The sequence below is a fragment of the Perca flavescens genome, chromosome 18, assembly GCF_004354835.1.
Source record: "Perca flavescens isolate YP-PL-M2 chromosome 18, PFLA_1.0, whole genome shotgun sequence".
NCBI lineage: Eukaryota > Metazoa > Chordata > Actinopteri > Perciformes > Percidae > Perca > Perca flavescens.
In genome coordinates, this window is record NC_041348.1 from 20,791,503 (window position 1) to 20,806,370 (window position 14,868).

The 14,868-nt window shown below is 41.8% G+C and overlaps 1 protein-coding gene across 2 annotated transcripts; it reads left to right on the top strand.

Annotated features, from left to right (window-relative positions):
• Positions 1 to 160: 160 nt before the first annotated feature.
• Positions 161 to 14,602, top strand: lin28b (lin-28 homolog B (C. elegans)). Of its 2 annotated transcripts, XM_028605901.1 has the most exons (5): positions 161 to 394; positions 1,073 to 1,263; positions 10,250 to 10,437; positions 10,523 to 10,579; positions 14,225 to 14,602. In XM_028605901.1, exons 1-5 carry the CDS (start codon positions 385 to 387, stop codon positions 14,535 to 14,537), a joined length of 759 nt encoding a protein of 252 aa, XP_028461702.1. In that variant the 5' UTR covers positions 161 to 384; the 3' UTR covers positions 14,538 to 14,602. The 2 variants fall into 2 exon arrangements, with proteins under 2 accessions (XP_028461702.1, XP_028461703.1); XM_028605902.1 differs by lacking the exon at positions 10,523 to 10,579.
• The last annotated feature ends 266 nt before the right edge of the window (positions 14,603 to 14,868 follow it).

Below are 14,868 nucleotides of genomic sequence, written 5' to 3' on the forward strand. Positions count from 1 at the left end.
CGGGAACGGGCACAGCCAGCTCGAGAGCGAATGAGAGCGAAGGAGAGAGAGCGAGAGAGAGGGAGGCAGGCAGGCAGAGAGAGAGAGAGAGAGAGAGAGAGAGAGAGAGAGAGAGAGAGAGAGAGAGAGAGAGAGAGAGAGAGAGAGAGAGAGAGAGAGAAGAGAGGGACAGCAGTGCAGAGGTGGTGAGAGTGAGGAAGGGATTGAAGGGAAGAAAGAGAGACATGACAAACATATCAAAAGGCAGAAAGCACGCCGTACCATGCGAGCTAAATTGGTGACCGATGGGATCGAGGATGTCGGATTAATGGTGACGACCGCAGCCCGTTTTCGCAGAGGAAGCTTCTCTATTGCAACTTGGGCGCAGAGGGTCCGAGGGGAAACATGGCCGAAGGTTATTCTGCAATTATTTTCTATTTTCTGCTCTTAGTTTTTCCTGCCTATCTGCTCGCGCGGGGAGGGAGGTAGTGGTGTGGCAAGGTGCAACGTGATTGTTGTTCCAAACCTCAAACCCGAGCCGAGCCGCCCCTGTAGCCTATAGCACCATATCTTATCACGTTTCGCTGCGTTAAGATATGCATTGTTAGAGCGTATATGCTACTTTGCCCACTGGTAAAGCTCGAGGAGCCATGTGTACACCTGCCCTTTTTTTGGGGGGGATCCTATAGCATGCGACTCCACTGTTAGGAGCGGGCTGTAGATGCATGAGACAAATCCTCCACAAGTTACCGACTGAGATGCATGTGCACGAGTCCGAGGCGATCATCTGTCAGGGAGTAACCAACAACTTTTTGAGGGAATGTATGCGTTGATGCACACCGGATCAACAGCACCACGCGCCCCCTGATCGCTTATGTGATGTGGAAAATAGTAGTCTAGGGAATTTCTACCGGCCCTGAACTTCGCAAAGCCCCTGTTTGCTAGTGAAGGGGATTCCCCCCACGCTTCTCGAAGAAGTTTTTTTAAGCAACAGAGCCCATTATATAAACCTTCATGCGCACAGGGAAGTAGCCGTCCTGCGGTGTATCTCCGAGCCTGTAAAATGTTGTAACTTGCTTCCTGTGTGTTTCAGGAGGGCCGGGTAAAGGTGGCGGAGAAGACCCCGCCAAGTCCACCGAGCAGGAGGACCGGACTCGACCTCAGATCCTGTCGGGATCGGGCTTCTGCAAATGGTTCAACGTCCGGATGGGCTTTGGATTTATCTCAATGACCAGCAGCGAAGGGAGCCCCGTTGACCCCCCTCTGGATGTTTTCGTCCACCAAGTAAGTTGACGCCAAAAACACCGAGGAGTAAACATCTGCGGTGACGGTAGTGATATGGTGCTCACCGGCCTCATCCGGATTTGGTTTTCTAAAGCGATGAATGATTGATTAGTTGCATTTCCTTTTCCAACAATTTCACTGTCACTTCAAATCCCATTTTGATCCCCGCAGGCCCCCTTTTATTTCTTCCCAGAGCGCCAGCTACATTGTATCATCCGGATGTTTTGCATTGCCCAACATGTTACTGTGTAATTACACGTTGTCCACGGGCTTGAATTTTAATATTTTTTTAAACACACACGTTAAGTTTCCTCTTTTAAGCCACATGTGTCCAAGCCGTCCCCTCCCTCGCTTCCCTCTGCACTGTAAAGGGAAGGGAAGAAATGTCGTGTGGCTATGACCCGGTTAGATTCACACTTGGCTCTAATGTACAGCAGAGCTGGTTTCATATGCAGCCAGCTAACGTGTGTCGGAAAACATGTTTTTAAAAAGTCAAACTGTGAACCCTTGTTCTGTTCTAGGAGGCGTTTTGCTCCTTTTGCTGTTGTTTTGTGTACGTATTCGAAACCTCCCTTTACATTTGGCCTGTTTCCACCGCATGTATAGCTACTGTTGATTTATTGTGCATGGAGTTCATTTCTGAGGCTTTGTTTTCGACTTATTCTGCAGCACACAAAGAGCCTCCCTTCCTTCAGCTCCTCTTTTCCCCACGTTTTTTTTACGGTCCTATAAAGTGGCTTTAAAATACTCTGTGAGGAAGGATGAGGAGAGGCATTTTCGCCATTTCATGTGACACCCTCCCCTAGAGGTGTTTTTATTGTGGACTCATGGGATGTTGTGCTTAACTGGTGGCAAGAGGGGAGGGGGGGATATTATGGGTCAGATGTCAGCAGTGTTGAATAATCCACTCATCAGGCAAACTAGGAGTACTGAGAACTGTAAATTATGGTTTCATAAAGGTAATTGATTTATTTCCTTATCAGGCCACTCTTTTGGAACTTCAATAACTTTTGATCATATGTTTTTTTTAAAGTTGTATCTAGTTTTAAAATAGAAAGTGGGAGCTCTGAGTTTGGCATGGTTTGCTGAAAAGAAGGTTTTGTTAACCTATTTGTTGTGCCTCAGCTGTACACCAGTGGGACACTTTGCAGTGATGAAATGAGGTCTTTAATAGTGCTATATTTAACATTTCTCTTTCATTTATGTTGTATTATCCCTTTATTTTGTTATTTTTTATATATTTTGTGATTTGCATCTTATGCGCCTTTTGATTATAAAGGTACAATTACTCTATAAAAAGTTAGTTATTTTTGTATCTCTTATACTGACGATAAAAATTAATTTAGATTTTTCTGTTGGAAATAAAATAAGTTGAAATCTACTGTAAACTTGGTGCTAAAAAAATCATTCACATTTTGAGTGAATAAGGTTTAAGCAATATGTTGACCTTTGCTCCATCTGTCTCTATTGTCATGCATGGAATATCACGTGTAAACCTACGTCAAATAATGTTTCATATTTCTTTTCAGCATTTATTTGTGTGTGGATCCAGTTTTTGATATGTGAGCACTGTAGTGCATATCTGAAAAGGAGAGAAAGTGTATATTGCTGCATTGCCAATGTCCCTGCTGGCAACAGAGGTTTTAGAAGTGGATCAGCAATTGAGAAGGAAGATTTAGTCTGAGAAAACAGCCTGAAGAGCTGAGCAGAAGTCAAATAAATACTGTCTGTCTCAGCAGTTTGTAACCTACAGAAAAGGGTGGCTGTGGCACCATCCAGGTGTCTGTGGGACTATTTTTCAAATGCATGCCATCTAGTAAGGTATTTGAATTAGAAAGGTGTAGATTTGAAAATGGTTGCAGTTAATCACTGTCACTTTCTGCTCTGGATAATGATTTTCTTAAATTATGTGTAGCTAGATGCATTTTTACATGTTGCAAAAAAATGCAAATTGTTCCACTAAACCTTTTTTTTAAATAGAAGAATTATCTAGCACACAATGAATCATGTTTACACTAGTGCATTTCCCCCTCCCAGTGTTTCCAGCTACATGTTTACAATAATACAGCTGTCATTTAGCACAAAGAGCAGACAATATGCATTCATAAGCACATTGTCATACAGGATGCAAAACACCCCAGTATTTGCATATACTGTACACTCTCATTAAAGAGTCACTCATTTTCTCTGTTCACTGTTCCTCTCTCTCTGTGTCTCTGCTGTCAGCCTGAAGACCTTTGGACATATATCTGAAATTTATATTTTTAATGATAAGTATGGGGAATCTGTGAAATCTTTGATGCATAAAGAGCAGGCCTTTATTGTACAAGCTATTGAAAGAGATTGTGGCTTGACTAAAAGGTCATGGCTATCTGCATTTATGATACAGGTTTAGCTGTCAGTTTCTTTAAAAGAAATAGTGGAGAGATTTCAGATTTATTTCAACACTTTCCCTATATGCACGAGAGAGAGAGAGAGAGAGAGAGAGAGAGAAAAAAGGGAAGAGAGGCAGAGATAATAACGATGGAGAGAGGAAGAGGGAGCATGACAGGAGAAAGAGGAGGAGATTTCCTAGGAGAAGGAAAAAGGAGGGATCTGGGAAAATAAGTGTTAGTGAGGGGTGGGGGGGGGGGGGGAGAGTGGTGCTGCTAGTGGTAGTCGAGGAGAAAAACATGAGCGAGATGTTGGAAAAAGACGAGTGAGTGAAAGAGCAGGAGTTAAGAGAGGGAGGGTGAGAGTGTGTGTGTGTGTGAGTCAGCGAGAGGGTCCCCGCCCGACCACGAGTTCGCTTACTGGGAGGCCTCTTCATCAGGGCTGCTATCTGATCACTTCCTTTTGGAAGGTGTGTGTGTGTGTGTGTGTGTGTGTGTGTGTGTGTGTGTGGTAATTAAGCTTCTTCGCCTGCTTTACCTTTCTGCTTCGTGATTCCACACACAAAACAATTTCATTATCTCTGTTTGTCAACCCCTTCTCTACCTGGACTGAGTGTTTTTCTGCGTGTAACTGTCTGTGTGAGTTCCTGCTGGGACACGGGGGGAGGGTGGTGGTGGTGGGGGATGTGCTCTCTCCTCAGGCATTCTTTTAAAAAGAGGAATTTCTTTAAAGACAAAAAGGCAGGAGGGTTGGGTGGGGTGAGGGGGTGTGTGGCGGTGAGGTGGGGGACTGCTTGCCCTTTGTCGGTAATCAGTTTGAAATGTTGAACAGTTTGCTGCTGCTGCTGCTGCTGCTGCTATTCTCCTAAAACCTCCAGAGTGTGTGTTCAATTTATGGAGCCCCCATGAGTGTGTGTGTGGTTCTTACTTTCTGCTCGCCACCACCAGGTTGTTCCTACATGTGAACCGTTGTAAGATGTTTGAGGTTTTGAGTGTGTGTGTGTGTGTGTGTGTGTGTGTGCGCGCGCGTGAAAGAGTGTGTGTGCGCGCGTGAGAGAGTGTGTGTGTGTGTTTTGTGTAGCGAGGTTAAAGTGGGCCCCTAGTGAGATTAACCTCTGGTCCGTGTCACCGTTTGGCATGCAGGCCCCACCCATCTCTGCCTCCAGATAGCCAGTATCAGGCTTTGTCTCTCCTGCAGCCACACTGCAACTCCTCCTCCCCCTCCCTCCACCAAACCACCCTCATCAAAAAACGCAAAAGAAGAAGAAAGACTAGTCATGTGACTTCCTTTAGAGGAGCTGGCCACATACAGCGGAGATGATTGGTAATTGGAAAGGTGGCGGAGTAGAAAGCAGAGCAGGGCTAAAACAAGTCGCAGTTCACCTGAAATCCCCCCCCAAAAAAACGCCTGCACACTGTTGGGTATGTTTGCACCGCACACATGTTTATTTCATTTGCTTTAAAACATCTAAACAGACTGAAACAATAAAACATAAATAATGCAAACAACATCTGTGTTTGAATGCTGCTTTTTTTGGTCTGTTAAATTTCGTAGCAGAATAAAGAACGTATCCATTACAGTAACAAAATAATAGAGCTGCAACTAGCGATTCTTTTCATTTTCGATTATTCTGCGGGTTATTTTCTTGATTAATCGTTATTTTCTTTTCTTTTAAGTGACCTATTCCAATTGGTTTTTTTTAACCTGACCAAAACAAGCCAAAGATATTTAGTTTACTATTTTATATGAAAAAGAAAAGCATTAAATTGTGACATTTAAGAAGCAGGGACCAGAGAATATTTGGAAATTGAGTTTGAATTTGAAAAGGTGGAGAAAGAGATAAAATACCGTTGCACCTTTTCTCAAATGAAAAACACGTTAGATATACCTACTTTGATCATATTAATCTCTTAATATCATCGTCATAAGCGAGCAAATCAACTAATAAGCATTTTCCCACTTCAGTGACATTTGACATGCATCATGCTGATGCAACTAGGTTCAATTCAGTGCCAAAATATACAGAAGAAAAACTAGCTGCTGCTTTTTGCCATTGCAAATGTAGCCAACTGCAACAACATCCATTAGATGATTTTAATTTAATGTGTAATACTAATATTGTTCATACAACTTAAACTTAAAGACAAATGCAGTCAATATTCGAAACAATAGGTCTGAGTTAATGCTATGCGTCATGGTGAATGTTTAGTAGAAATGTGAATTAAGAACCTTTTTACTCTCAACCAGTTTTTATATATATATATATATTATTTACATTATTTTTTGCCATTAATAATTTCCTATGAGTATACATAAGTGTCACAACACAACCATTTGTGTAAAAACAGATGTGTGTGCTTCTGTTTTGAATAGCTCCAGTTATTAGCAGGCTGTGTATTTTATCACCAGTCACCTCAGCGAGGTTCATTTCCCCTTTCGTGCTGATAAACGTAGCAAGATGATCTAGTGCTTCCTCCCTCAGATCAAATATTTGCCCCAGTCATAATCGGGGGTGTTGGATGTTGTTAATTTGAGGCAGGGGAAACATGAAGGCTTCTAAGTGTTTGATGGGGGTTGGGGAGGGTTCAAGGGTCAGGGCCGGTAATGACAACGTGTTGAGGAGGACTGGGGTGTCAGCGTCATAGGAGCGGCTCTGTTGGTGGTTTTCATTGGCATGTTTGTGTGTTCTCCCCCTCTTTCGTCCAGCTTTCTCGCTCCTTTTTATCTCTTCTCTTTCTTCTTTGGTTTACATGCGTCCTGTTGGGTTATGTCCATCTGAGCTGATCTGGCCCAGCTTTGTCCACTTAGCATTTCCTGTGTGTAAAAAGCTACTTAATGGCACCACGCCACATGGAGACCGCCATCTCCCTCACACACCCCCCCTCCAACTCCCCCTTTCCTCTCAATACGAGCACTATCCAGCGTGCGGGTCTGCGTGGGCCACCTCTGATTTAAAGCATCCCGTAATTAGCCATTCCATAGTCGGTGGACGCCACTGAGAGAGGCTGGTGGAGGATGGCGGGTCTCCTCTCTGCGCTTCCCCATCCCCTCACATTACAACTTCCTGTATTGATTGTTGGGCCTGGTGATGACGAGGTCCTGGCTGATGAAAAGAAGGGCTATTTCTATCCAGGATGTTGGAGTCCGTTATTGATCGCTGGCTTCTTCCTACACACACACACACACACACACACACACAGAGAGCCATAGGAAGATATATATTACATATAAGGAAGCTCGTAAGCATAATCAAGCCATTTTAGAGTATGTCGGTATCCATTTTGTTGGCTCAGTTTCTTCACTTTTTAGGGTGACAGTAGCTGCTGGTGGCTCTGAGTTAAAGGGATGAGAGCTGGTGTGGTCCACCAGTCGGGCATGGGGTGGTGCTGGGATGGTTATACCACTGACCCCCGGATTTCTGCTGCTGACCTGTGGGGCTCCTAATCAAATGGGGGTTTTGTTCCTGGGCTCCCCCCAGGTCCAGCCACTGATCAGGAGTTGCTCCTCCATTGGAGCTGAACAGAATGCGCTGGAGGCATTTCCATCAACCCCTCCCCTCCTCCTCCAAACTCCCTCCCTCATCCACCCCCCCCCCCCATGCACCAGGCCACTCCTCCATTTTGTGCTCTCCCTCTCTCTCTCTGACGTTCTCTCGTTCCCTCTCCCTGGCCGTGCCCTTTCCTGACCTCTGTGCGTAAACTGAAACGGGTCAGGACACCCGCCAGGTCACTCGAGAGGACGGGACTCGGGTTACAGGTTCTGATTTGTGAACACACACACACACACACACACACATATGTAAATCCACATGCTGAGTTTTATTACGTAATTGTGCAGAGACTGAGTTGTTGCAAGCCCTTGCTTCAGAAATGATCTGAGGCATGAAGGCATGAGTGTGATACCACGTCTTATATGGAGGACGTGTGTGTGTGTGTGTGTGTGTGTTTTCCTGCATTTCTGCAGAACAAAAGAGGTTGTGTGGTTTCCTCACTGGTGCATTGTGGGCATTGACAGGGTTGAAGAGGGGGTAGGGTGTTGAGACAAACCACTCAACTTTGACCTGGAGAGACATGCTGCCTGTAGACTGAAGACAGGAGAGGAACAGGAAAGGCTCATGTGCCACCCGGTCTAGAGACGAGTGGATGATTATTCATCATTATTCAGAATCCGTTTTGTTTTGTGGGGGATGGGCACCATTTTTTATTCACTTTCTGCTGATTTCTGCTGCAGGAATGCCTTTCAGTCATTTGGAAGGGTTTTAAGGCACAAGGCACAGTTGTTCTGAACCACTATTTTATTCCTTGTGGTTGCTTTGATTGAGTATATGTGGAGTGCCTTTTTTAATTGGATAACATTTGTAGCTACTCCTCTTTACTCAAGATAAATGGTCTAAAAAGTATAACTAACAAAACAAAACTATTAATGTAAAAAAAATTCAAAATATACACAGTAGTTTAAAATTCACTAAAATACATAAAGGATTTTTTAAATTCTACATGTCCATACTGGCCCTTCATAAACATCTACAGTAGCAAAGTCTTAGTTTAGACAGTAGGAATGAGAATAAATTGTATTAACCTATTTTCCTTTTAATCAAAAGTATTTTTTGTGTATTATGTTTCTTTCATACAAAACGTTTTATGTATAAAGTTAAAGTTTGGTATAAGGCTAATACATACAAAATCTAATTTCAGTTGTCTAAATTGTCAAAAATGTTTTTAAAAAGGAATTGCATGAAAACTTCCATTTAAGATAAAACTGATTAATTTAATATAAATAAATAGATATTAATACATTTGAATATTCTGAAAAGCTTTTCGTGCATTACGTAGAAGTCTTATTCCACATTATGAGAGTTTAAAGTTTTTGAATAAAAATGTTGCAGTGAGATGGTATTCAAGATGGTGTTGTGACATTTGTCTAAAAGCCATTTTGAAAGCTGTACTAATTGATGAAAAGATCATTCTTTTAGTTTTTTATTTTATTTTTTTACTATTTTACTCCTTTACTTTTTATATTGTTTTTATAATAAATTATGTTTAACAAATTAAGAGCCTCTTAATGAAACATGGCTTAAACAATTTACCTTTTTTTCCAATTTTATTCTCAACATGATTTTAAGAAGCATACAATGAAACCGAATGTCTTCTAAAGACTTTTTCCTTTCTTATGTAATCCCTAATTTATTCCAATCTTACACTTTTATCTTTATGTCATTGTACGGGTATAATAGATATCCATCAGAGTGCAGGGAACTCAGACAGTATTCTTTGTTTGTAATTAATTCACACATCTTTTGTCACTTTCTCTTGTCTCACTGCTTTATACACTCCCACCTTTTCACTCTCTTACATATTTATATTTATATATATATATATATGTATCCACTAATAGACAACCTACAACCTTCCTGTTACTGCAGGCACACAGATGGGAAAAAAAAATGCGGCTGAGCACATTTTCTCTCCTTCCTGTACAGGTTCACATTTGATTCCCTCTGATCATTTGTTCCTTTTTCTGCCATTTTCTCCTTCACATCCGTGATCTACAGATAGCCTGCGTGTTATTTATAGGCCTGGATGTATAGTGGTAGGTTAGCTCTGCATACTGCATGCTCATGTGGGTGGGTATTTACCTATGCTGAGATCTGCAGGGCTCGCTGCGATTCATGAAGGTCACGGATACAGTGCCTATCAGCCGTCCGTTCTCTGCGATCGATCAACAAGAAATAAATCATTGTCCAGTGGTTATGTATTAACTAAATCAATAATGCCGATCATGTAGATAAGATGGATGGTGGGTGTGCTGGGAGAAAATGATTGCATTGGTGCAATGTACTCGTCTTTTCTCTTTGCTGAAGGAATAGGAAGTGGTGCTTCTGTGAAAAGTAGATAAAGGGAAAAAAGCAAGGACGCTTGTGAGATAAGTCTCTCTGTGCACAGACTGTCATGGCAGTTGGTGCAAACCACATACAGTCAATCCACCATGTTTGAATAATGACTTTCTGTGTACATTGTGTTCTACTTCATGCAGCAGTGCGTACAAGCCCCCACAGTAAACCTCCCAGTCTTAATAAGTGTTGATTCTTCTGCGACAATTATTTAGAGATGAAAAGTATTGATCGGGTACCTGATAATGCTCTCAGGCAACTGCTAAATATTTAAGTGTTAAATTAGCTGTGATGGGTGTGTACTTGAAAAACATTAATGCTGAGCTTTATGCTGTGCGGGCAGAAATTAAGAACTAAGACATTAAATTGTGTCTTTTCATTTAAAAATATTACCTTTTCTGCTCAAGACAGAGGCTCTTTACCTTTCACCTGCTTATTGGAGACCTTTCATGTGTAAAACATAGACTTGGTAAGGTAACTGTATAATTCAAGGTTAAGAAATACAAGGAGAACCAGTCATGGTAAAGTACATCTCGATACCACTACAGTATATATACATGAGCACTAACTTGTATTGTTCTTTTAGTGTATGCAACAAACTGGGCACCCCTGACTGAAATACAGACCCTTGTGTATTGCAGGCATTATCATTTTTGCAAAGAATTCATTGAGCTATTAGTGCCTGCCACTTTTAAATGGATAATTGCTTTTTTCTCCCAACAGAGCAAACTGGTGATGGAGGGCTTCCGCAGCTTAAAGGAGGGTGAGCAGGTGGAGTTCACCTATAAGAAGTCCTGTAAGGGCCTGGAGTCCCTGCGGGTGACCGGACCTGGTGGGGGACCCTGCGCAGGCAGCGAGAGAAGACCCAAAGGGAAGGTCCCACTCCAGAAACGCAAACCAAAGGGAGACCGGTGAGTATGATAAAACTTTAAGAAACATGGAAATGAAAAAAGGAAAGTGTTTTTTTTTTTTTTTAAATGTTTTTTGTGTCTGCAGGAATATAATGATTCATACGCACCAGTCTTGGCTTCATCCAACAAAAGCTGAATATATGTGAGTGTTGGCAGCTTGCATTTGGAAAGCAGGGCTTCCTATAGTAGAAGGAGACATATGTTATATGTACATCTCACAGCAGTGAGCTATTTCTGAGTGGGCTGAGATTATAGATTAAATCTATTCAATCTGCCCGAGTACATGCCTGTTGCTATGGTTATTGTGCACCATAATAAGGAATTGAATAGGGCACTTTGCCTTCCTTTGCCAATATTTTAAATCAATTTGCCAGCTTTTACATTAGAGATGGCATTAGTACAGGGATGGATGGGGCTTATATGCATCTCAATGCGGCAGTAGCTCAATCAATTGTTTTGTCCTCAGTAAAATACTGAAGGGTGCTTTGCTAAAATCTGTCAGAAGGAGCAATATGGAGCTCCTTGAAAACGCCTGGTGGTTTAAGCAGAGGAGGCTGTTTTGCCTGTCCTCCTGTTGACAGAGAACGATGTATAGCTAACGCTGCCAGGCAGAGCCGAGTATGTGTTGTATCTGATGTGGGGAGGCATGACATGACTACAAGGCTGCATTTACATTAGAAAGTCCAGCTCTGCCACTCTTTTTGTTTCTGCGCCACAGCTGCTATAGTGGAACAACCCTGCATTGTCACATTTTGTCTTTTTAAGGTGTGAAAAGAAAAGCTTTTGTTAGAAAAGAGGAAATAGTATCTGGGATAGAAGCCTCCCTGATCGTTTTACATAGCTGAATAATTCAGTTTATTTGGGATAATTGATCCAGTGTTAGGTCAAGTGTCTACCTTCTACTAAGGTGGTAGCAAGGCAGTATTGGATTCAGAGATGGCAGGTAGATGTCTGTGATGTCATCTTGTGTCCCGCTCAGTGCCAGCGGCTCCTGTGAGCTGTCACGCTGCTCCGACCCCTGCTGGTCAACCAACCATTGTGTAGTCCTTTTTTCTTTTCTTTTTTTACTGCTCTGTGGTTTTCAGCTCTCTTAAGGTGTTTAATTTAAGACTGGTGTTGTAATATTCAGCTTATGTGGAAATAATAAGTAAAGACATTTATTATGAAAGCTGTGCAACAACAAAACCACTGCCAGAAAATGTCTCCATCAAAATGAAACACACTGCACATTCCAACTGGTCTCTGGTATACCATGCGTTATTCCCCAAATGTTTTTATCTACTTGTTCATTAAGGTGGTATCAGAAGTTATTTCTTGTTTTTTTAATTGACAATATCATCAATTGGTCATGAGATGTATGAATCACCATAAATACAAGGTATCAATGACAATTACCTTTTAAAAAAAATGGTTTTACAGAATACATTATTTAATCTTGATTGATTAAAAAGCTTTAGAAATGACAACTTTTTTTATTGCTAATAAATATGTAATTGTATTTCTGAAACAACGTTCTCTTTTTAAAACCTTTAGGTCAATTTAGCTGAGATTAAGCTGTTTTATAACTAGGCACTGCATAATCTGACACATGAATTTAAATGATTTTGGAATAATTTTCTTTAATATAATAAACTTCAAAATATAACCCTAATTCTGCTACAGGTTAATACCTAATTATTGGTACCATTGGAGTTGATGTATTATTGTTTTTATGGTTATGGCTATTAATTTAAATTACGCTATTGAATCCAAGTTGTGTTTAAACTGGACTTATTTATGATATATTCCCCAGGTTTTACTGTAATTAGGAAGCATTGCAGAAATACATCAAAATAATGCATCAAAGAAATATCCATCCATCCATCCATCCATCCATCCATCCATCCATCCATCCATCCATCCATCCATCCATCCATCCATCCATCCATCCATCCATCCATCCATCCATCCATCCATCCATCCATCCATCCATCCATCCATCCATCCATCCATCCATCCATCCATCCATCCATGGATGTTAAATGCTCTCTGGAAATAATTCAGCCTATGTTCCAAAGCAATGAAGACTGAAACAGACTTCTTTAGAAAAACCTGGCATGATTTGTTTTCTTATGAAGTGGCAGAAATTTGCTAACATGCTGTTTCACTGTGTGTCCATGCTCGTTTTGTTAATTGGCTGTCAAACTGGATGCATTTAAAACCCTGATAGTGAACCATTGTTTCATGAGCTACTGCTGCTTTCAGCTTTTACATAAAGAAAACAAAACTGTGTTTAGCCATATTTTTCAATAAAAATCTGTGTGAAACAGATGTGTTAGAGAAATATATATATATATATATATTATTTTTTAGGCCTTTATTTTTGACAGGACAGCTTAGACTTAAAAGGGGAGAGAGAGGGGGAATGACATGGAGCAAAGAGCAGGTCAGAACCAAACTCGCGGCTGCTGCTTTGTGGACTGAGCCTCTGTATATGGGTGCACGCTCTACCAGGTGAGCTACCCAGGCGCCCTATTTCAAACCGTTGTTGAGCATTGCACAGCAGATTAGCAATAAAAAAGACATTGAACCCTGAAAAGTGACATCAAGCCTGAAATACGAGCATATAACGCCTAAAAGACCAAAAACTGTCTGTGACATACCTGATGGGATGAAATATTTTGTTTTTTAATTCTAACTCTTTCAGCACCCAATTGCTTCTTGTCAAATTGAATAACACAGCGTAGTTTGGCATACCACAGAGTGCTTCTCACATTTGATCCAGAGCAATATCATGTGTCCTACTGCCATCTAGTGGTCAATCCTAGTTGGAACCGTCATTTCAACTCCACAGTGGTGATGTTTTATGAGGATATACTGTGTATTTCTCTTTTTCTGGCTACGTTCAGACTGCAGGCAAAAGTGCCCCAAATCTTTTGGGGTCAAGTGACCAGGTCAGACTTCTTCAGAAGTAGTGTGAACACTCAAATCTTGCCCAGATCTGATTTTTTCAAATCCGATTTAGACCACTTTGGTCCTGAATCAGACCCAGGTCTGATTTTTTTTTCAATGCGGCCGCAGTGTGAACAACCAAGGCGGATTTAATGCGACTTTTATGTCAATCTACATCGACATTTGTCACAATTATGCGCCGGCGGGAGTTAGCCCTAGACAGACATTAAAAATAAAAACTTGACTAGGCTTAAAAAATGGAGAATAGTGATGGAACAAGTCAATGGAGGGAGAGTGAGGTGTTAGACCTAATTAGTGTATGGGGAGATATTTAAATTCAATCAAAACTAGAAGGATCATACCGTGACCCTCTCCTCCCCAGCACCTGCTCATTAATGTTACAGCTGCTATTATACAAACATTTAGAAATAAAAGCGAAAATGCTTACTTCCTCCATAACCTCCCTAACTTTAGTGCAACAGCGTGCTGCGTCTGATGTCATTGTTATTGTTCTTTTGCTCATATGGGTCAGTTCAAAATACTGGAATCTGATATAGGCCACATTTTAAAAGGTAATGTGAACAGCCAAACAAAAAATCGGATCTGAGCAAAAAAAAATCTGAATTAAGTATTAAGACTTGCGGTGCAAACGTAGCCTTTGAGTCATGTATTTATTTAGTTAAAAAAAAGGATAGTTAATAAATAATAATAATAATTTTCTGCTACAATGTCAGTTTTAAAACTTTGAGCTGTCACAAGAAACGTAACATGTGTTGAGGGTTTCTACTTTTTGTTGCTCTTGGATATGTTTGTCATCACCCCATGTTTCTTGTCTTCCATCCTCCATCCTCTGCAGCTGTTATAACTGTGGAGGTCTGGATCACCATGCCAAGGAGTGTGGCCTGCCCCCCCAGCCAAAGAAATGCCACTACTGCCAGAGCATCACGCACATGGTGGCTCAGTGTCCCCACAAGGCGCTGGCGCCCGCCACAGGCTCTCAGGACCAACATGCGTCTACCTCGGCCTTCAGCCCAGGGACCGGGCCCTACCTCTGCCCCCCAGAGGAGGAGGAGCGCTCCGCCTCGTCTCCCCTGGAGGGCTCCTCCTCTTCCCCTGAGGAGCCCCACACACACCGCGGCCCCCGGACCCAGAGGTGGAGGAAATCCTGAAGACAGCCCATAGAGGTGAACCTTTCACCACTAACTCCTGACCCTCATGTCTCCCCTCAATCAAGGATACCTGAAGCCCCCCCCCTCATCTACCTCACACCTGTGAAAAAATGGGAGGTCTTGATTTCTTTACTGTTTATTTTATTTTTTATTTTTCTAACCAGCGCAGCTATGGCAACCATCAATGGGGTACGGACGTTTGTGAATGTGTGTGACTGACTTGCAGTCATCTTGTGCAGCTATGGAAACCACCGCTGGAATGGTGACTGCAGGGAATGACTTGTTTCAATCAGTGCAGCTCAAGAGTGAAACAATGTGGTATGAATCTTGT